The 23,705-nt window shown below is 37.7% G+C and overlaps 1 protein-coding gene across 4 annotated transcripts in view; it reads right to left on the reverse strand.

Annotated features, from left to right (window-relative positions):
* PIGN (phosphatidylinositol glycan anchor biosynthesis class N) overlaps window positions 1-23,705 on the reverse strand; it is a 1,150,670-nt gene that overhangs the window by 917,250 nt on the left and 209,715 nt on the right. For all 4 annotated transcript variants that reach the window (XM_044065181.1, XM_044065178.1, XM_044065179.1 and 1 more), the window contains one exon: window positions 1,813-1,919. In XM_044065181.1, coding sequence (XP_043921116.1) covers window positions 1,813-1,919 — 107 coding nt within the window. The remainder of the gene's footprint in view (window positions 1-1,812; window positions 1,920-23,705) is intronic.

Genomic DNA, 23,705 nt, shown 5'->3' on the forward strand with positions numbered 1-23,705 from the left:
TTTATCTCTAATATAGATTGAAACACTGCCTCCTTTGGTTTTCTCATGTTTGCTTTGTGGTCTAAAGGTGTGAAAGGCATTGTAGCCTTGCAGGGCCGAGTTACTCTCTACATCTTCTAGTGATAGATATCTCCTTTCCCCTCTTCTCTTCACACTGGTAGTATTTTCTTTGCCTAGCTAAAATGAAGCATATTACAGATGGCATTTCATGCCCCAGCTCTTCCAAACTGTTAACATCCTGGTTCACTGATCACTGTATTGACTGACCTGCACACTAAGTCAGCTGCTGGACACACTTCACTTCACGTTAGCCACATATCCTGGCCTCCAAATAAATATTCAGAAACTCCAACTAATTCCTCTCAAAAACATCATTCAAAATTTCTGATTAAGATCACCCGCAAAATAAATGTATGTATGTATTCAGGGCACTGGCATTTTAATGGCTCTGTGAATATTGATCTAGATATGAAACCACTGATTATGCCAATAAAGACCAAAATAACAAGTTGGAGAAATCTTTTCCTATCATGTAATAGTAAAGTGGAGATTGCTAAATGATGTTTCCAAAGGCATTATTTGCTGTGAGGTATCTACCATATATTTTTCTCTCCTAAGTACTTGCATTTTGCACACTTCCTTAGAAGGGCAAGGATATTACGTGCTCATTTTTATACACGTACTTTATGCTTATTTCTGTTTCTGGTGTGGGTTATATCTAATATGGGCCCATTCTTCAGAAGTCTGCCTTCATGGCTACCAAATAAACACAATAAACAAGATACTGTTTTTCAAGAATGCGGAGACTCCTAGCTGCAGACTTTTGTGAAGTAAATAAAAAAACTATAAAATGGGCATGTCCTTCTCACATAACTCATGTGCAATCCCAGTAAGACCTAAAAATAACTGTTCTGTCTGGCCTGTTTCACTCCTATGAAAAAATACATGTCAGTATGTCCAATTTAGTGCAAATAACACTGTATACAAGCTAGATGTGTTGTCCATAGAAGTCCTATGTTTTCTATTTTCTGGAAAAATCCAAATAAATATTCTCTACAGCCATAAATATTAGATTTTACATAATCTAGCATACAGAATAAGATCACTTAACAGAAATGTAATTAGTTTTCTTTTATTTATTCTTCAACCTGTTATTAGTTTGCTTTACTCTGTACTCTGCATCTGAAATCAGTTTTCATTCTGTTTACTTATAAGAAAGTAAAACTTTACACTGGAATCATCACAAAATGGAGATTAGACTAAATAACAGTATGATCCCTGGAATTTCAAATCATGGAAGCAGAATTTCATTTTCTAAATAACAGTAAGTCCTCCTTCTTGACAAAAGTGACCTGCCAAAAACTGAAATTCTAAGTGAAGTAAAAGCACGGTCTTGCTCTCAAATAAAATGTGTGCAGACCTTGAAGGTATGCGATACAGGCATAATGCATGTTGAAAAGCTAGTGTTATGACAGATCTCAGGAAATTATTTCCTGAATATACATTACCATCTGCCAGTAAAACATGCTAGGATGACTAAAACTGGAAACTTATGTATGCATAAATACAAACACAATAAGAAAACATCTGAAAACCGGCTGAGTAGAGAGGTTTTACTTTTACCAAAGACAAGTTTATGTGTGTATAATCAGTAATGATGAAGAACATTAAGGTGAAAAGGGTTGTTAAAATGGCAATTTTCTGATAAAAGATTTATATTTTGGTCATATTAAGAAGAATCAAAGGAGGCGGTATTTTAGATTTGTCAATGGTTCTGTATATTATCTCACACTAATGAAAAACATTGTGTACCTTCACTTTGTCAAAAACCCATGTATCCAACTTGGAAGCATCTTTGGCTGCAAAATCTTCAGTTTCTGCCGGGTAGCAGTAGGTATAAACATGATCACCAGTAGCACCTACAACATAAATATGGTAAAGCAATAAAAACAAAATCAAAGTTGTACACTCTATCCCCTTCCTCTCATCCTTTACTGCTCTAACAGAAACAAATTTTAAACCAAAGAAGATGTCCCCAACAAGTGACTTCAATGCCTTGCCCCCAAAAAATTAAATGAAACATGCAAACTTGTTATAAATGTTACAGCAGAGGTATTTAAGTACACTCACCATAACAGTAGAAGTTTGAATAATAGGATCACTGTTGCAGGTACCATATGAATACAAAACAGCTGGAGGTGGGTGATAATCTAATCTTTGTCAACGGTAAGATGTCCCTAGGACTGTTGGTGCAGTCTAATGCCATGGCCATTACAGAGCACAGCTATAAATGAATGCTCAGGAAGATGCACAGACAGGTACAATACCAGTAAATGCTCTTCGGGCAGGCTAAATAAGCCTTGGAAATGTAAACATTCTGTGTAAAATCACACAAAGGCTAAAGAGGCATAAATCAACAAAACAGTGAAATATGATTCCAGCTACAAGACTAAGGAAGGCAAAGTACGCACAGCACAACTGAAAGATTAAATTCATTCTAAAATAATTAAAACTCTCAAAAAGTCATACATTCTGTAAGTGGTACACAGTTACTGCACACAAAGACCACTGTACTCAAACCTTTCGCAGCACCAAGGGGATGGGCACAGCCTATCCTACAGCAATGATCATATTACAGTACAGAATCGATTATCTGAACATCGATTATCCAAAACGTCAGTCATCAGAACCAGTCTTCCAATGTTTTCAGGTAGGAAGAATCATAAAGTCTGAATATGTAAAAATTATACTTATTTGCTTGAGCATGTTTTTTGAGCTTGTAGCCAGCTTGTGTGTGAAAAATATTCTTTATTGTTCACTGGAATCATTAAATGATGAAAAGTGTATTCCTTTGAGCAGAAAAAAAAACAAGATTTTGGAAGTTTTTTTATCCAGTTCAATTACATGTTTGATTATCCAAACAGTATGATTACCTGAACTACCCTAGGTCCCAGTTAGTTTGGATAATCCACTCTCTACTGTAGTCAAACACCTATTGCTATAATGAGTACACTGGATATACTCCGGCAACTGTATTAAGTGCACCAAAAGGGGAATTCCTGTAAGAATTCACTATATGGATGGGACAGTACCACAGTGTACACTCAGCTCACTGAAAAAGACGTGCTATCTAAAGCATGTCTGCAGAGCAGTCAATGTAAATTTTGCTCTACTGCCAGAAAGTAGACCATTCCAAAATGCTCTCTCTCCTTATTAATTGAAGTCCTCCACAGCTTCATCATGATCCCTTTTCTCTTTGAATTATAGCTTTCTCCTTGTATTATATGAATGAGCCTTAACTGTCTAGCTCAAAAATATCCTTAAAAAATCAGTTAATCCAAAACCCCCTTATTCTACTGGAAGTATCACCTTATGCCATTTGAGCCTTGCCTCTTCCCCTCCCACATAAAATCTTTCAACTTTTTATTAATTACTATCCACAACTTCTCCTCTGGTTGATAAACATATTTCTGACATCTATATAAAACTAAAGGAACTAAAAACAATTTCACTGCTTGCATCTTGCTATCCATATCCAAAAACAAGAGCTTCTAGTTTTTCAACTTTTGTATTATCTTATCATATCCTTAGCTGCCATAACAGAAGCATTTTTAATCCATACTCCCAAATACTTCATTTTATCGCGTCCCATAAAAATGGGTATTGCTGGACCAGTTCTGTGCGAGTACATAGTTCACAGCGGGTCTATTTTAGAACATTGAAGTTTCAAAACTTTGAATGTTCTAATATCGAACCCTATTCAGTAAAAGCTGAAAACATCGAACATACAGAACAACAAATTTTTTGCTAGGGAAAAAATTTGCTGTTCCAAAACACATACACATAACACAAGCACACCAAACAAACAGCAATCCACACAAATACACCTAACCCTACACTAAACTATACACACACCACTAACTATCCACTTACCTTAACCCAAGCCCTAAGGTCCGTCACTATCGCACACTCACCTCACCCGCGCCCTAACCCTAACTCACCTACCCCACCCTAACCCTCGCGTCCACACAATCGCACACTTACCTGACCTGCGCCCTAACCCTAACTCACCTAACCCACCCTAACCCTCATGTCCACACAATCGCACACATACCTAACCCAGGCACTAACGCTAACTTACCCTAACACTCACTTCCACACAATCGCACACATACCTGACCCGCGCCCTAACCCTAACTCACCTAACCCGCCCCAACCCTCACGTCCACACAATCGCACACATACCTAACCCGCACCCTAACTACCCTAACCCACACTCAATCGCACACTTACCTGAACCCAACCCGTAACTTTCCACCACAGCGCTGAAAATACCGAAGCAACAGAAACGGACAACCAAATTCTTTCCCTAGGAAAAATTTGCTTTGATATTTTCAGCTTTTGCTGAATGGGGTTCGATATTAGAACATTCGAAGTTTTGTAACTTCGATGTTCTAATATAGACCCGTTCACAGCTATAGCCTTTATTTTATCTTCATCTATTTTATATCCCAAAAAAAACTGAAACTGTCTTAAAATGTTCCCACAACACTAAGTTGTCCTTTTCCTGTTTTATCAAGTACAAAATAATATTGTGTGCAAATAAATCTAACTTTTGTTGATTACCATACCAATAACATCCTTGAATTTCTGCGCTCCTTATTTTCTTTGCCAATAGCTCTAAATATAATGCAAATGACAAAGGGGAAAAACAACATCCTTGCCTGATTCCTCTGTTCAGACACAACTTATCAGAGAGGAACCCTCCCACTATAATTTTTGCCTTGGACCCCTCATATTTCCTCCTAAATAACCTTACTATTATATCAGGGAATGTGAATGCTTCTGTTGCCCTACTCATGAAATCCCAGCTTACTCTGTCAAATACTTTCTCTGTATCAAAACCCAACAACAACAGCGGTATTTTCTTACATTCTGCTTCGCCAAGACCATCATTGTTCTGTTAATGCTGTCAATTGTTTTCCTCCCCTCCACAAACCCGCAGTGGTCCATATCTATCAATGTTGGCACCTTTGCCTTTTTAAGCTATTATGCACAAAAACACTTTATATTCATGGTTTAAAATTGAAATAGACCTATATGAAGCCGAGTTTAATGAGTCTTTAACATCTTTAGGTATTACAGCCACAACAGCTTTCTTCCAGGTTGCTGGTGCTTCACCTTCTTTTAAAATGCTAGTAAATAAAACCTATAAAACCTTCCATATCTTTACCACTTCTTCCCTCCTGCCTTCCAAACTTCCACAGGAATATCATCTATTCCTGGATGGCATCCTGCAGATTGATTATATATCACCAGGTTCATCTCATCTCCTCATAGCATAACTGTTAATTGTTGAGCTTCATCAACCTCTAACCTTGGCATACTTAAGTTTTCCACAAATCTCTCCATTTTATGTTTCTTGATTTCCAAATTTCTCTGATTTATACGAATTTTTCATAAAATTTCTAAAGTATCTCTAATATCGCTATGATCTGTCTTTTCTTTCTTTTTTTTTTTTTTTTTGTTATAGGCTCAAAACATTTGGCAATAACCATTTCTATTTTCTGTTGTCTAAATCGTTGTGCTAAAAGTTTTTGTGCTCTGCAGCTATTCAAAAAAGTTGCTTAACAGCAATCTTTCATGCATATTATCTAGACACTCCCTTATTTTCTTTTTAACACTCTGCAATCAGGCTTTTTCATGTTCTGTGAGAGGCCCCTTATTCTGCAATATTTTAACCTTTGCCAAACCCTCTAAATAATTCTTGTTACTTCTTAACCATATCTGTTTTTCTTCTATTTCAACCCTATTTTTAAACTCTACTTTCATTTTATCCTTCTCACTAGCTAAACCTTCTGAGGATTTCTAACTTCCCTAATAACGCTTAAATAATTTCCACTACCCATTCCTTAAACTCCTCTTTTTTAATAGATAGGTGGGGAAGTACCAGTGTCTCATTTTTACCTCATTACCCTGCATTTTCATCCTAGTTGTTATTGGCAAACGATATGAAATAGTTACTGGATGTGTAATGAAGCTTTCAATTAAATGTATATATTTTTCTAAAATATAATTGCAGATCAGAGTGTATGTGCTGTATCTTTAAGAAGCATATCAAGGACTGAACATGAACATATACATACTGGGCATGTGCTATTCCCAGTGTTATTTTGAGAGTGCAGCCAGAGAGTAGGCATGTATGATTACAGTAGTTAGTCTGTGTATAAGTTACTTAAGTTAAAGTCAGAAAACTTCTATCATGATGTGTTTGCATATATTAAAGCTGTCTGAACAGAACCAACGAAGACTTTTCTATTGTGTCCAAAGTAGGAGAGTGACATGGTGTCAGAACAGGGATTCCAGAGAATGACATTCGGAGCCATGAGGTGCAGAGATAACAGTGAATGTAAACTAAGAGAAACGAGCACGAAAAAGAGCTTGAAAAGAATCAAAGATAATGAGAATTCGCACAAACCGCTTATTTTGTAAACAAAGATAAAATGGAGCATTACAAGGGCACAAACCGCATTATTAAACAAGCGGGAGGCACAAAAAGTTTATTAACTAAGCAAAATGTTTAAGACTAAGATATCTGATCACACAATTATTAGAAAAGCAAAACGAGTGTGTTTGAGGCAAAACGGGCATGTTTAGATTAAAACGAGCACAACAAAAGTACAATGGGCATGAAAAAAGATTAAATGAGCAAAACTAATATAATAAGGGCAAAAAAGGCACATTAAGCATAAATAAAGCAAGGCGACTGCATGTTTTTTGGCAAAGTGCTGTGTTTTGGCATAACTGCGACTTCGTATTGTATCAAGGGCACAACTAGTGTTATTCTAAGTATCTCAAAGTGTGTGCTTATCACTGTGCATGTATTCACAGAGTTTATCTGAGTGCAAAGTGCAACTATTTTGTGAAGTACAGTCAAAGTAAGCCATTTTGAAAAGTTTTTGTGTTGGGTTTGTCTATTCACAAAGTGCCACCATTACAGAGTGTTTCTCGCACTATAACGAATTGCCTAGCAAGGTGCTGCCATTTGAGGGAAATTTCAGTGTGCTGTGTACTGCTTATTCGCAAAGTGCAATTACTTTGAAATGTTACTGATTTTGAGCTTCTTTTGCCCAGTTTGTTCGCATCGTGCAGTTATCTGAAATGTTTCTTACACTGATAAGAGGTGATTTCTTGCAGTGTAGTTATTTCAAGAGTATTACAGTGCCCAGGAGACTTATTTCGCAAAGCTCAGTTATACAGAGGCTTGTTCTGCTATTGGGTAAAGTTACAAATACTGGCATAAATTTCAGGCATATGTGTATGTGTTTGTGCTTATTTGCAAAAACCTTCATTGGTACGTGTTAATATGGCAGACAGATTTCGAAAGTCCTTACCACTTGTACTTGATCAGAATATTGCAGAGAATTGGAGAATATTTGAACAAGAGTACGATATTTTCATAAAAGCAGCTTATTCAGATATAGATGCATGCACCATAGCATTCATTTTGGTAAACCCAGCTGGGTCAGAGGCCAATGAAAGAGAGTGTTCATTTGTGTATGCACCAGCAGTATATGAGGGAGAAGGTGAAACTCTTCATATTGTTATAAAGGATAAATCAAGGGAAGACCCGAAGTGTTTGAAGCGTAAATTCATAGAAATGTGTAACCCCCAAACAAATATCACATTACAGAGAGGCATTTGTTTGACATGAGAGATCAGAAAGCAGGGGGAAACTACTGCAACTTATATAAGTGACCTGAGAAACAAAGCTAAAATGTGTCAGTTTGGTGACTTAAAAGATGAGTTAATAAAGGACAGGCTCATGTGTGGTACTAATAGTGCTGCTGTGAGAAAGATTTTGCTTTGTGACAGTGATTTAATTTTGAGTAAAGCCACTGAGATTTTCAAATCCATGAAGTTACAGAAAAACACACAAGTATGCTTGCAAGTGGTAAAAGCATGGTTTCAGCAGGCTCCAGAGCAAATTTAGATAGCATGCAATACATGGCAAACACGAGTAGGCCTAAGCACATATCAGCCATAGCCTCTGCTGGCTCACCAAGGAAAACACATAGTTTTCTAGCAAGTTCTAAGACCAGTTCAGTTAAAGGTGCATACTCAGTGCAGTACATACGTGAATTAGCAAAACACAAGTCCAGCTTTATTATTAATTGTCGCAATTGTGGTGCCAATCTTGAGTCTAAAAGAGAGAAATGCTTATCATTTGGTCAGCAATGTCACAAGTGTAAAACAGGGTACCACTTTCAAAAGTTTTACAAATCATGTAAACCCTACACAGTTGTAAAGAAAGGTCACACAAAAAGCAAGTTGATCAAGTGGAGCTGCAGCAGTAAACTTTTTATGTAGATGGTGTATTAATAATTGATGGAAAAGTTGATACAGTGAATTTATTGGCAAAGAACAATTGTTTTGTACAGTCCAGATCAATGGTAAATCCACAGAGCTTAAAGTATACACTGGTTCAAAGTGTAATGTTATATCAGTGGACACATTTGCCAAAGTGAGAATTAATGAGCAACTCAATGTGGCCAGTAGTGTGTGCAACTTGTTGCTTATGGAGGAGAAGAAATTCAAACCGAAGGCTCAGTGATGCTTTCATGTTATCTGGCTAAGAACTGTTACAGCTTGTTATTCTATGCAGTCCAAAGACCACTATAGTCATTACTGGGTCTCAAAGACAGTTTGAGAATGAATCTGCTTTCTTTTACCAAATAAGTTCATCACGTAAGTGCATATCCTAGTTCCATTTTTTCTGAAGCCATTTTCTCAGAGTATGCTGATGTTTTCAATGACAAGTTGGGCAAACTTCCAGTTGTGTACTCCATGAAGTTAGACCCAGAGGTCACTCCAGCAATTAGACTAGCACGAAAAGTTCCAATAGCTATGCAAGATAAAGTCAAAGCTCAGTTGGATAAAATAGTGAAGCAAGGTGCAATTTGTCCAGTTACACAACCAACTGAATGAGTGTCGTCTATGGTAGCAGCTCACAAAAAAGGCTCATACAAAAATCAGAATATGTACTGACCCAACAGATCTGAACAAAACATTGAAGAGACTGCATCATCCAATGCGCAGAGTCAAAGAGGTAGCAGCCCTAATACCGAATGCCACTGTTTTTTCTGTCTTGGATGCAAAAAGATCATTTTGGCAAGTGATGCTTAATCGCAAATCCTCATTACTAACCACTTTTGGTACCCCGTTTGGCAAATACAGATTCCTAAGGATGCCATTTGGAATAAATTCTACAAACGTCTTACAGCATGTAATGCAGCAAAATTTTTTTGGGTTATCCTTGTGCCATAATAGTAGACGATTTATTGGTTGGAGGCTATGGTGAAGCAGAGCATAACAGAAACTTAAAGAGACTTCTAGACACAGCACATGAGGTAAACTTAAAGCTCAATCCTCTAAAGTGCAAATTCACACTACCAGGAGTTACATATGTAGGTCATTTATTTACCAGTACTGGCTTGAGACCAGACCCGACAAAGCAAGCAGCTAGTCTTGAAATGTCAGCACCAGACAACATTCAAGCACTACAGCGTTTCCTAGGCATGGTCAACTATTCAGGCAAGTTTATACTAGACTTCAGTGAGTTGACAGCACCTTTAAGAGAGATGATGAACAAAAATGTTACTTGGTCTTGGTTAGAACAGCACCAGAAAGCAATTGAAGACCTTAAGCAGAAAATTGCCACCCCCACCTACTTTAAAATACTATGATGTAAATAAACCAGTCACTCTTTCATGTGCTGTGATCCTTCAAAATTTGGTCTTGGCACAGTCATTCTTCAAGAGGGCAGACCAGTAGCCTATGCATCTAGAATACTTAGACAAACTGAGATGCAATATGCTTAAATTGAGAAAGAACTTTTGGCAATAGTATTTGCATGTTCCAAGTTTCATGATAATATCTATGGTCAACCTAGTCAGATTGAAACTGATCATCAACTTCTAGTTACTATTCTAAAGAAGCCTATGCATTCAGCTCCAGCAAGATTACAAAGAATGATGTTCAGATTGCAACAGTACAACTTCAAAATGGTCTACACAAAAGGCAAACTACTTTATCTGGCTGATACCTTATCCAGATCACCCAGAAATACAATGGAACAGCTTTATGCAGAGAATTTTGACTTTGACGTGATGGCAGTGCGGAATTTCTCAACCACTAGACTTGATGAGCTGCGAGATCACACAAAGACTGATCAATTTTGCAGAAGCTCAATCACTACATTAATACTGGATGGCCGTCAAAGTAATCTAGTGTACCAACTGAAGTGCAAACATAGTTTCCTTACAGACATTAAATGTTGGTGGAGGATGGCATTATTTCAAAGGTCCTAAAATTGTTGTTCCTGCTTCCTTACATGAATACATCCAGATTTTGCAGCATGGTCATCAAGGTTCTGCATTCACTAAGGGAAGAGCGAGAGAATTAGTATTTTGCCCTTCACTAGTGAAAGACACTGATGAAGTACTTTCTTCTTGTTCAGTATGCAATAGTACAAAAACGCATTTGCAAAGAGAACCACTTCAGCTAAGTTAAGTCCCTGAACTACCATGGTCAACAGTAGCCACTGATATCTTCGAATGGAAGAATCAACACTACTTAGTTTTGGTAGACTCTTACTCAGATTCGTTTGAGATTGACTTACTACCTGATTTAACATCACTACTGTTATTATTAAGTTGAAACATAATTTCTCAGTCCATGGTAGTCCACACAAAGTTGTTTCTAACAGTGGTACTAAATTTACTAGTCAGATATTTCAGAAATTTGCAAGGGAATGGGACTTTGAACATGTTACTAGCAGTCCTGAATATCCACAGTCAAATGAGCTAGCTGATTATGCAGTGCAGAGTGCGAAGCAATTACCTGAAAGGTCAAAGCATGACAATACCAATGTCTTTTTGAATGTACTTAATCTCAGAAACATACCCCGTGATGATACACTTGGGTTCACCTGCTCAAAGATTTCTATCCAGGCAAACCGGAATGATACTACCTATTAGTTCCAATTTATTGAGGCCTAAAGCTAAGAACAACAGAACCATCAAGGCTCAATTATTCAAGAAGTGTTCGATCCAGAAGTCCAGTTATGATAAATCAAGCAGATTTCCTCGTCCATTGATTGAAGCAGAGACAGTAAGGATGCAAATGGCGAAAGGTTTTGACCAGATTGGTCAAGCTACAGGTATATGTACCGAGCTGAGATCCTACCTTGTAGAATCAGAGGGTGTGGCATACAAAAGAAATTGCAGACATCTTCTTCCTGTACCAGAATCATCATCACAGCACTGTTCCTGTGATACAGACTAGATCTCAGAGCGAACTAAACGTTGTTCCCATCCCAGAGTGTATTTCAACCTCTGCTTCCATTCCTGAAAATGTTTCAAATACTCCCAAGATTGAACATTCTATACAGACAGCTCCACTTGCTAAACTTAATTCTCAGTTTTATGTCACACGATATGATTGAATTTCCAAGCCCAGTGTAAAATACACAGCAACATGGACATAACTGTATATATGTACCGAGTCTTGTATAATTGCATGACAAAGAACTACTTGTATTAGCTGCATGCCAAATAGATTCATAACATTGCATAATCTATTTCTCAAAGGAGGAGGATGTAGATTAGAGTGTATGTGCTGTATCTTTAAGAAGCATATCAAGGACTGAACGTGCACATATAAATACCGGGCAAATGCTATTCCCAGTGCCATTTTGAGAGTGCAGCCAGAGAGTGAGCATGTATGATTGCAGTAGTTAGTTTGTATATAAGTTACTTAAGTTAAAGTCAGTAAAGTGCTATCGTGATGTGTTTGTACATAACATAGCTGCTTGAACAGAACCCACAAAGACTATTCTATTGTGTCCAAAGTATTAGAGTGACAATAATACATTTTCATACTGATCACTGCTAAAGTAGCCTTTATAAGGGTTATATTCTGCTATGAATATAACAGCTAGCTTCCAAAGCTTCAGGGCACCTTCCACAAACCCAAACTGCCAAGCAGCTTGAGATGACGTGACTAAAACACAGTTTGGGTGTAAAGCCCTTCAGAGGTTTCCTGCTGCCAAAGAGTATTCTCCTCTGAGGCTTTTGAGGATCAACGGTCAATATGTGCTTTCCTTTGCTGGACAGATAATTTCCCTTTGGGGAAAAAAAACTTTAATTTTTCTTATTTTACCGATGTTTTATTACCTTCCTCCTTAGGAAAGTTGTTTTAAAGCTAAGAGTGTTGTGTTTATTGGACTGTTTCGAGACTGCAATGTACTTGTAAATGGAGCACTCATTTTTTTTCTGCAGTGTAAACTAACTAATAAAATAATAAAATTGTGTTTAATTTTCCACTGTAATGCTGGCACAGTGTTTTAAAGTGCTTTTTACTGTGTTTTTTTCTGTCAAAAAAGTAACTTCTGTGGACTGATAGTTTACTGGCATCTGCTGCTTGTCTTCTCTTGGAAAGTGGCACCATTTTCAGCTTGACCATGGAACAGACTGCTGGTCCCATGGTCATTCTTCCAGCTACAAAAAAAAATGTTAAGCAAACAGCCTTTGCCACCATAGAAGGCTAGCAATTTGCCTCAGCCGCAGGTGGGAGACTCTGCTGTGGCCTTTTGTTGTACCTCAGACCACTCATCTTTTACCCTGAACCCCTCTGGTGTAGTACCTACAGCCATTATAGAACAGGGGATAGCCACATTCTCTGCAGCTGTTGAGGTTTCATCAGTGGGCAAGCGAGAGCCACTCTTGTCAGTCCTGGGAAAGAGAACAGAAAAGGTTTCCCTGTTATGTCAGAGTGTTGTGCCCATTCCTGGGGAAGCAGTGGCTGATGTTAGCCCCATGTTTCATATCAAAAAGAAACAGAAAATCAAACACGTACCTACTCCTACTCAAATTTCTTGGAATAGGAGTTGTTTATTGGGACTTTCTCAGGGTTTAACTCAAGCTACTGACTCTACTTGTACAGCAGTTTCTGGTAAAAGAAAGGAATGCAGGCACAGATTCAGGGTTTTGTCTTCAGATTTCTGCTGCAGACTCAAGGGAGAGCTCAGTTTCTGATTCTTCCTGTGGAGTGTGCTATTTTCTGAGATTATTGCCAGAATTTCCCATTTTTTTTCAGTGGAAGAAAATGAGATTTCTCAGTCCCTCAGAAAACACTATTAGTTGCTATAGAAGGATTTTCCGGAACCTACACCCATGCCTCCTGTCCTGTCTGCTACACAGGATGTGTGTCTTATTGCCTACAATTTTCCTGACAGCCAGCCAACTGTCCATAAAAAGGCAGATAGGATGTACAAAGTGCCCCAGTCTTTTAAATTTTTATACACTATTCTCAAACTTGACCCAGTAGCTACAGCCTTAGTTAACTCCACTGCTGCTAAGCACTTAGTTAATTCCAATCCTAATCTTTCTAATAAGGATGGGGAAATTACTGATAAGTATGGGGGAAGTGTATATTTCTGCAACTCTGATTTTCAGAATTTTAAATTGCCAGGGGTATTATGTTAAAGTTTTCTTTGCCATACTGTGAAAGTATGAGAAATGTTTTATCTACAATTTCTTTTATGAAGAGAAAACTGCTTTAAATAACTTACTTTGTTCTATTACACAGGTCACTACTCAATGTCTGCAGTGTGTGCATGATTCTGTTGATACTTCTTCCAGGGCTATGGCCACCAGTACTAAACTAAGAAGATCTGCCTGGCTGCATTCTCTAAACCGCCCAGAAGATTTAAAAAAATGAGATTTTAAATTCTCCCTTAGAAAGAGATTTAGTGTTTGGCCCCTGTGCTGCAGAGGTGATCAAAAAGTGTGATGAAATGGGTAAGCTGATCCAGGGAAACTCTATGATTTTTCATTCCTCTTCTTCAAAACTGTCCAAGGGATTTTCTTTCCCCTCATTCAACTTTGACGAATAAACAGTCTAAACAGAATTCAGATAAACAGATGTTTAAGTGTCAAGAGAGTTCCAAATAGAAGTCTCAAAGTTCCCAAAACCAAGGAGAGTACAACAAGTCTAAATGACTATTCAGAGACCATGTGATGTCCCTCCCACCCTGGCCCCTCTTGTCTTCCAGAAAGTCTTAATTTCCATTTTTCACTTTGGTAACAGACTGTTTCAGACAAATGGATTATGACAATCGTTCAACAGGGTAACAGATGGCAATAGAAGGAAACATCTCCTTTCCAGGGGATCATCCCTCATTCTGCAGATCAGACTCTCTTGTTTCCACCTGTTCTTCATCACATGTGGTTCCAAGGAGTGAAAGAACCAGTTCCCCCTCCCCAGGTGGGAATAGGTTTTATTCAATGATGTTCCTAGTGCCAAACAAAGAAAATGCTTGTAGACCAGTTCTGGATCTTTTTTTCCCTAAACCTATTTGTGACAGTGCCCAAATTCAAAATGATGACACTTCACAACCTGTTACTTCTTCTTAATCTTTGAAGTTTCCTGGTAACACTAGACTTAAAAGATGCTTATCATCACATCCCCTAATCATCCAGACCTCAGGATTTTCCTAAGGTTTTGTATGTTAAGATCACATTATCAGTTCTCTGCATTACTGTTTGGACTATGCGCTGCACCAAAAGTTTTCATAAAGTGTCTAGCTCCAATTATAGCTGACTGTGGGCTATACGCTATCTACATATTTCCATATTTAGATTACTTCCTTATCTTTCTGGAGTCTTTTTCTAAATGTCAGGAGTGTCTCTCTTGGGTGACAGATCTTTTGCACAAGCTGGGATTCCAAGAAAACATTTAAAACTATTTTGGGACTCCCTCACACAGGATTGGGTTCTGTGATGTCATCTACACGCCTCACTGCAAAGAGCTTTTCTTCCACAGGAAAAAATAGATCTTTATCTACATCTATTTCTAAGGCTTTTCACTCAAACTTCAGTCTCTGCAATGGAATACCTCAGAGTTTTGGGACTCATGGCATCTATGATTCTCATGACACCCCTGGCAAGACTCCACATGAGAAACATACAGTGGTATCTGAAATCTCTTTGGTCCAGTATCAACACCCTTTATCTTTTCAGATCCCAGGTCTGGGGGGTTGCACAAAAATACATTTTTGGTTGGAGACAACAGATAACCTTAAATCCAAGTCTCCCCTTCTCCATCATTGCTCCAAAGCAACCAGTCACCACACATGCTTTGGACTTTGCTTGGGTAGCAGCTTCAAGGGAATAATGCAGGGAGTGTAGAACACCAAGGACAGATGCAAGCACATAAATATCAAGGAGTTGCCTGCCCTGATCAAGGCACTCAACTCTCTGAACCATCTTTGGTCCCCAGGACCTCTTCAAGTGGTTTCAAACAATATCACAGTCATGTGAAAAATCAACAAGCAAGGGGGAACCAGGTCATACCTCTTTGCAGACTAGCCACTTTATCTTGGGATACAGTTTCACAGCTCAATCTCACTCTACAGGCATCCTACATTCCATAAGAACAAACCCGTGTGGCAGACACGCTGAGCAGGACCAGAGCAGAACATCATGAATGGAAACTAGATCAGGAGGTCTTCCACAATTTGCTTCATCTGCCTGGAATTACTCAAGTAGACCCTTTTGCCTCCTCTCTGAGCAATCAACTGGCAAAGTCCGGTTCCAGGACTCCATGCAAAAAAGCCTGGAAGACAGATACCTTTTCTTTTCGTTGGACAGGAATGTTCCTGTATGCCTTTCCATCCTTTACACCAATATCCAGGGTACTTCTAAAGATTCAGGAGGAATCTTCCAGTATCACTGTGTTGACTTGCTTCTGGCTCAGGCAACCATAGTTCTCCCTTCTTTTGGAAATGGCCAGGGATTATTACCACAAGCTTCCTCACAGAATAGATCTACTCACACAAGAACAGGGGTGTTTGATACACCATAACATCAATCATCTTCAACTGACTGCCTGGATGACAGAGTCATGATTCCTTTTAAGCACCTGTTTTCGGAAGATGTGCAGCAGGTACTAATAGAGGCAAGAACGCCTGCTACTAAAAAATCATATATTTGCAAATGGAAAAGGTTTTCTAGTTGGTGCCAACAACATAACCAGCACTCATTCAGGTCTAGTCGTTATCTGGTTTTACAGAATTTGTGTGAGTTACTAACCTATGGCCTTTCTTATACTTCTGTCAAGGTTCATTTATCGGTCACTTCAGCATGTCTGCCCATGGATACTCCTCTTTCAAGGCAGTCCCATGTCAAAATGTTCTTGAAATGTGGTTTTGCATAAGAGGGCTCCAAGTAAACAGGTGGCCCAACTTCTTGGGACGTTAACTTTGTGTTAAAGAGGCTAATGCTTCATTTGAACCAGCTAATGTGACTGACTTAAGGTTCTTAACATGGAAAGCAGTTTTACTGATTACTCTAACCTCTGCAAGAAGGGTATATGAGTTGCAAGCACTTATCGTGAATCAACCCTACCTCATTTTCCACAGAGACAGTGTTTCTTAGAGAACTAATCCTTTTTTACTGTCTAAAGTGGTACCCAAGTTTACTTTAAGCCAAACTATCCATCTCTCTGATTTTTCCTGAACCTAAAAATGAGGGGGCAAGTATACTCCATACCATGGATATCCACAGACAACTCAGGTACTATCTTAACATAAGTAAATCTTTCAGATCTTCAAGGCAATTGTTCATTTCTTGTGAAGGCAAGAAGAAGGGACAACCTGTGTCAAAATGGATTATTTCCAAATTGTTGTCTAAGGCTATTACTTTTTGTGATACTCACCCAGACATATCTATTCCAAGCAGGGTCAAGGCCCATTCTACCAGTGCCTTGGCTTTTTTGAAAAGTGTCAGATTCTAGAAATATTCTAGAAGCTGCTACTTGATCCTCTGCACATACTTCTACAAAGCACTACAAGCTTGATTTCTTCTCTAGGTCTAGATCCTGTTTTGTTAGTTCCATTCCTCAGAGGCTCCCAGACCCTTCTCTCTTCTCCTCCCAAACATAGTTAGCTATGGTAATCTACCCATATAGCTCAGCCTACTGCAGCAATGACCAATATTAAGAACATACGTACAGTTGTGCAAGTTGAACTTACCATAACAATAGATGGTCAAATGATATTGCTGCAATAGTCACCTCCTTGTTGTTTGGTGTGTTTTTTATGCCAGGGTGTTATTTTTTGTTATTCCCAGATTTGTTCTTTCAGGGCTCAACCTCCCTCTCTCTGCTGGCAGGAAAGCCCTGAAGGGCTTTGCACCCAAACTTGTCTTTTAGTCAACTTATATCGAGCTGCTTGACAGTTTGGGCAAGTGGAAGGTGCCCTGAAGCTATGGAAGCTAGCCAGATGTTATACCCTTGGCAGGATATAACCCATACAGCTAAAGCTACTATAGCAGTGATCATTTACACATCTATTGTTATGTTAATTTCAACTTATGCAACTGGACTTTCTGTCTGGTCTAGCCCGGTTATTGTACCTTGGGGAATGATAAGTAAATTCTCTCAGAGATTCTACTACTGAATTCATGTCTTCCATACCATACATTTTCATAATTTTCTTCAGAACTCTACCTTCTTTCATTATATTTTCCTTTCTAGGTCCCCAAAATACATCCCCACTGTTGCAAATCAAGGTCCATTCCCCACCTATTGTTTCCTAGTGAAAGCTGATTATTTCTCCCAAAATTCTCTTAAGCTTCATAACAGTAGTTTTAGGCGGACTATAAATACAAGTCAGCATAATCCTACTGCCTTGCCAGTAGCCCCTTACTACCACAAATCTACCATTATCTTTTTTCTCTTCTATCACTATTGCAGCTCCTGCAGCAATTACTGTAAGTACTCTCCTTTTTCTTGATCCCTGATATTCTGCTGAATAACAATCCTGAAATCCTTTCTTTATCAAATTCACATGCTCACTTCTTTCCAAATGTCTCTCCTGTAGTATTGCTATCTGGACTCTTCATGTCTTAACATAATTCAATACTCTATCTTGTTTGTCTATACCTGTGAGGCCATTCATGTTTCATGGATAGTGTAGCCATTATGATATGAAGTTATTATACCCACCTATTACATATGCTAGCTTTTTTAAATGTCTATTTCCAGGTTTTTGTGCAACATGCCTCACGGATGTTTGGCAGGTTGATCCTTTGTACAGTTGTTTCTTGTCATCACTTTTTGAACCTATGCCACATTTTACAAGCATTTCAGCTTTAATGAAAACCCTCAAAAACACTCCAAAAACACATACAGAACTGTTCACTTAAAACAAACAACTATGTACATCTTCAAATAATGACGTTCAATAATCCTGATAGGAAAGACTGTCCCAAATCAACAGCTGTACCCACAGGCATTACCTGACTGAAAATTAAGGTCATCTATTATAAAATGAATGCTACAGCCTGTAGCCCTACTTAAACTTATTGCTGTCTGTTCTTGCCTTTATTCCCCTCCAAGATGTGAAAAACAACATGTACACATACAGAAAAAAAAAACTTTTGGCCTTAAGAAAACACGCATTGGCTATTTTTAAATAAAATTAAATTATACAGTGTTCTAGTAAATGCATTAAGGTATTTAGCTACCAGAAAAACAGCTATCTCTTACTCTCTTCTGCTTTCCTTTGTACTTTTTAATATTATGTTTCTCTCAGCAGACAATGTCCAGAGCTCTCGAGATTTACTGCCTGGACCTGTAGCCAGTTTGTATCCATAGAGGCATAAGAACAAAAAGTACAGCTGTTCACAGTTACAGACTTCTCAACTCAGTGAACATTTATTTGCTAAAGGAAAACTTTTCATTAAATCCATGCTTATTTTTACAGCGCACATCTATCCATCCATCCATCCATCCACAACCCCTTTTCCCACATTTGCACAAGGGGTCAGGATGTCACTTCAACAGTGACAATCATCTAGAGCCATTTTACAGCACACAAGTTTACACAAAAAAAAAAAATGTTACTAAATTAACCCAAGGTATTATCACTCCAGACATTCATCTGTGCAAAAGTAAGAGAAAACATCTGAACTCTACATATATTATAATCAGTGCACTTTGAAATACCATCCCCGATACAACAGTCCAAGATTACAGCATATTAACTTGAATATGCTTTTGTCCAGCCTTTCTTCTCTTTTTACATGGTAATGCCTACATTTCTTAAAACTTTAAAAGAAAAAATGTACGTGTTTACTTAATTAGCTTTATCACATACAATAATCACTGAAAAAGGCTTTATTACATTATATGCGATTTATATCACAAAATGTTTTATACAAATAATACTAAGAACAAAAATAATTTTACTTAAAGTTACTCTTTTTACATCTTTCATTTTTTTTCTTTCAGTGTCCTTCAAAATATTAGTGCTATGAAGCGACTTATATGATTTTCAGTCCACCCGCAAGCTTAATGAAGTCAACGAAAGTCCAATCTTACTCGGACACTTTTCTTGTAAAGCCAAACTTCACAAATGTGATTGATGCATTACAAACTCACATTTATTCACTAATTTCAGTGTTGCTGGCCTTCGTCCTGTTGTTCTCCATCTCGCAACTCCAGTATTTGGTTCAAGTCCAAGGTACTCCCAATTCTTCTAGTCAACTCCTGTGCTTTTTTTCTCTCTCTCAAACATTTTCCTTTGGAACACTGGAAAAGGTTCCACTGGCAAAGTCTCTCTATTGGCTTTATTATCAGAAGAATGAGAAGCACAGTCCCTTCTGTTTTATGGCTCTCTTTTTGTTGGACAAGCTTTTATAGTTCCTCCTTGCCTGTTCTGCATCAAAAAATGACTTTGATCACCCAGCAAAAAATACGCTGAAGACAGCCTGAATCTCACACCTGCCTGCTGACATTCCCTGATTGCTGGGGTACATTTGCTTCTCATCTGTCTGGTGTACAGGGAAAAATCATTTTCCACAAACACTCTACTGTCTCCAATTTTTAATACTTTGCCTTCTGCCACAGTTTTGTCAGGATCAACTTTTTTCTGTTGGAATGATTGCATCTTTACTAATATAGGTCTTGGCTGCTTTTTCATGGCCAGGTTTGGAGTATACACATGATTTGACATTTCAGTTAACAAATCTTGCTGTAAAATACCAGTCCAGATGTATATTTGTGTTTTCATAAAATTAATACAGCCTGTTCCTTCCAGTTTCTCTGGTACAGCAGATAATCTTATGCTTTCTCTGTATGCTCTGTCCTCTAACTCTACCATTTTTTGAAACAGCTCTTCTTTGTCAGTCTCATACTCAGCCAGTTGTTTCATTTCAACCTCTGATTTTTGCAGTTTTATCAATTCATCAGAATAGCTGTTTAAAGCTTCTTCCATTTTCTTCAGCCTTTTGTTATTTCAGCTGACATACTTATTCAATGTTTCATTTATTTTAATCAGCTCTGAGTATGTTTGATTATTTTTTGCTCTAAATTAGTGACAGCCATGTCTTGCACCAAAGCTGGAGCTTGAACTGTTTTTCATTAAACAGCTGCATGATTCTTCCCAGTGTTTTCTTTTCACCTTTTCTAGTCGATTTTCTTTTGAGCTCTCTTAGCTTCTTCTACACTGGCATCCAGGCAGTGTACTTACTAGTAAATGAATTTTCTTAAAACTGTCAGAATCACTAGCCCTTATTTCTTTCTTAACACAGGAAGAGATGAAGTTAAGCTGTTACTCAGTGTGCAGCCATCTTGGGATCCCATATTGTCTTATGTCTTTGGTCCTGTTCATTACATATCTAATTTACCTGTGCATATCTGTGGTATTCAAGATACTTTTCCCTTTTATTCAGTGATCTTAGATTATGAAAGGAAAAGGAAATGTAAAGACCAATTCAAGGAAAGCTTGGAAACAAATGCTGTCAAGAAAGAGGGGATTGCTCATGAGTACTACTCTTTTTATGGAAAAATACCTGCATTACTTTTACATATCATGGCCTGCAGTTCCAAAATAAGTACCAGAGGACATCAGAGTCTGCAAGCTCAAAATGTGGAAGAAAAGTATCTCAGGTACAAACCCCAGATCCTCGAATAGGATTGGTGGCTCCTCAAAGGTCACACTTGCAGAATGCCTTTCAAGAAGGGTTTCACAGCAGAAGTACTAGAAACAAAAGGTTCCAAAAGAAGTAGGCTGAGATTGCTGAAAGGCCTCCTTTGACAGAAGAATAGTCTAGACCTTTCTCTGGCAAGCTGTGTTTAAACAAAGGAACCAATCATGGATTTCCTTTTTCCCTCTCCGTTATTTCTTTTATACTTAGAGTTGTTGGGAAAGAAAATAACAGATTTACAAATTCAAGAAAATAAGAGGTGTGATAATCAAAAGTTAGCTTTATTTATATATTGCTATGGAACATTTAGAGACAGTTTTGTGTATTTTCTGGATATAAAATAAATGAAGATACAACAAAAGCTATATGTACGAATTGGTTCAGCAATACCCATATTCATAAGTACATGATAAGATTAAATATTTAGACGTAAGGATTTAAAAGGATTCTGTTATGGCAGTTCAAGATATATGAGGAGAGACTAAACAGATGAAGCTCCTGATTATGGATGTGGATAACAAGATATAAACAGTGAAATTGTTTTGATTCCTTTAGTCTTATTGTGACATCCGGCTATATCCCACCAGACTACCACCAATTAAAAGATGTCCTTTATTATCCTGGGTAAGTAACTAAGGAGCTTCAATCCTCACTACTGACTCCAATATGAGACTGTCACTTAAACAGAATTTGTATTTTACAATTTCCCCTATGAGCACAACAGGGACATGCTCTATTTTCCTGGGACTAGACTATATACCTCTGTCCACCCCAAATGTATTTTCTTACTTCACACTTCAGAGCAATGTTTCCCTATTTAAGACCTTCTGATATACTCACAAAGTAAATTTAAATCTCACACATCCTAACACTTCTGGGAAAGCCCGACACAGATTTACAGCAGTGTCCCTTCCCCAAAATAATACAGTAATGCTGTCACCAATCAGAGTGCCTTCATACCCTTCTAAAGGGTTGTCTAATTATGAAAATTAAATATAAAAAATAAATGATAGCTATGACCAGAGCAACCAGGCCTTCGAGGAGACCTGGGGAGTATCAAACAGGTATAAGCACTCTCTAATCTCTAAATAAAAACAATGATTTCCTGCCAAAATGTAAAGTAATGAAAAACATTTAATATTAAGTAAAATGATTACAAGAATATAAATCAATAGCTTTCAATAAACACCAGAACTCAATAACCAGAAATGTAAAATTAAACTGTAGGATAGGAGTCCATTATTCTAGAAAGACTCTATCTTAATAATTAAGCTTTCCTAGTCTAACTAAAGAATACTGTCACTGATCTAATCTAACACACAACAGCAAGGCAAAAGCCAAGCTTACAATTTTTGGTGAGTTCTCTTTCATGGGTGTCCACTGACTGCAACTCTTCACTAACAACTGCTCTTCTCTTGACAAACTGCAGTCTCAACTATCTTATTTTTAAAAAATAACAGACAACTGTTTGAAAAAGTCCTTTTCCTGTCAATCTGCTGTTTAAATAATCACTTAGCAACCAGGAACAGTCTAATGGCATCACTCACTGTTCAGCTGACTCTCCACAGTAAGTTAGAATGTCTCTCACAAATATGTACAATTAGAAATGTATCAAAACACTGACAGATTCTTTGAAGATTCTGTGTAAACAGAATTATTTGACATTTTAAAAACGTATTTACATTTTCACAATTTGACATGCTGGCATACAAGTTAATCTGATAATATACACAAATCTCCTGCCAGACATGCTAACACAGATAAGTGTTTTCATTTTCTTCACACTTACATACTAGCTTAGGCCATGCATATTTTTATCAACCAGATGAGATGTAAATGACAAATGATAAAGAGTTGAAGGAATTTCTTCGGGATGGAAATAGGGCAAGTGTTAAGTGAGATAAGTTGATTTTGCCCATATAACAAGGTGGTTTAGGACTACTTAACATAAAGGGATACTTAGTTTAAAGCTAAGCAGTTAAAGCTTATATATACAACTCAAGCAGAAAGTTATAAATCAAAATGAAAAAAAAAAAGATGATGACAGAATGGGAGCGATGTCAAAGGATAAAGAAACACTAGGATTTTGGAAGCAACTCCTTAGGAGAATACTAACAACCATGCAGAATATTATACTCACAAGGTGGCAAAAAGTATTCTAAGAACTAAGCCAGCATAGGAATAGAGAAAACAGGATAGTAATGTCTGCAAGTTGAAGTATAAAAAATAGGCAAGAGGGAGATGGAATTCATTAGATAAAATTAGCAAAGGAACCAATGTGTGGAGCAAATAACTGATGAGGAAAAGATAAGAGTGGAATGAAATTAAACAGGAGACTGGACTACAGGTTAGAGATTGCCTTACATATCAGTGATTGATAACAACAGTATAGGAAAGCAGAATGGGAAAGGGTAATGATAAGTGAAAGACCAGCACTGAAAGAGTTTTTAGTTCAGTACAGAAAAGAAGAAGATACTAAAAAGGAATAATTAGCATTGCATACAAAATAATGCACAGTAAGTATAAGAATCAATCACAGGAACTAAGAAAAGATTAGGAAAAGGAAGCAATTACAAAGGAAAAAATGAGACAAATCTGTGGGGCTCTCACGTATGCTACAAAATCCAGAAGATTTAGGATTTTTGAATGGAA

The sequence above is a fragment of the Protopterus annectens genome, chromosome 3.part0 (genome assembly GCF_019279795.1).
Source record: "Protopterus annectens isolate FY-2018-M chromosome 3.part0, PAN1.0, whole genome shotgun sequence".
In the NCBI taxonomy this organism is placed as follows: domain Eukaryota; kingdom Metazoa; phylum Chordata; order Ceratodontiformes; family Protopteridae; genus Protopterus; species Protopterus annectens.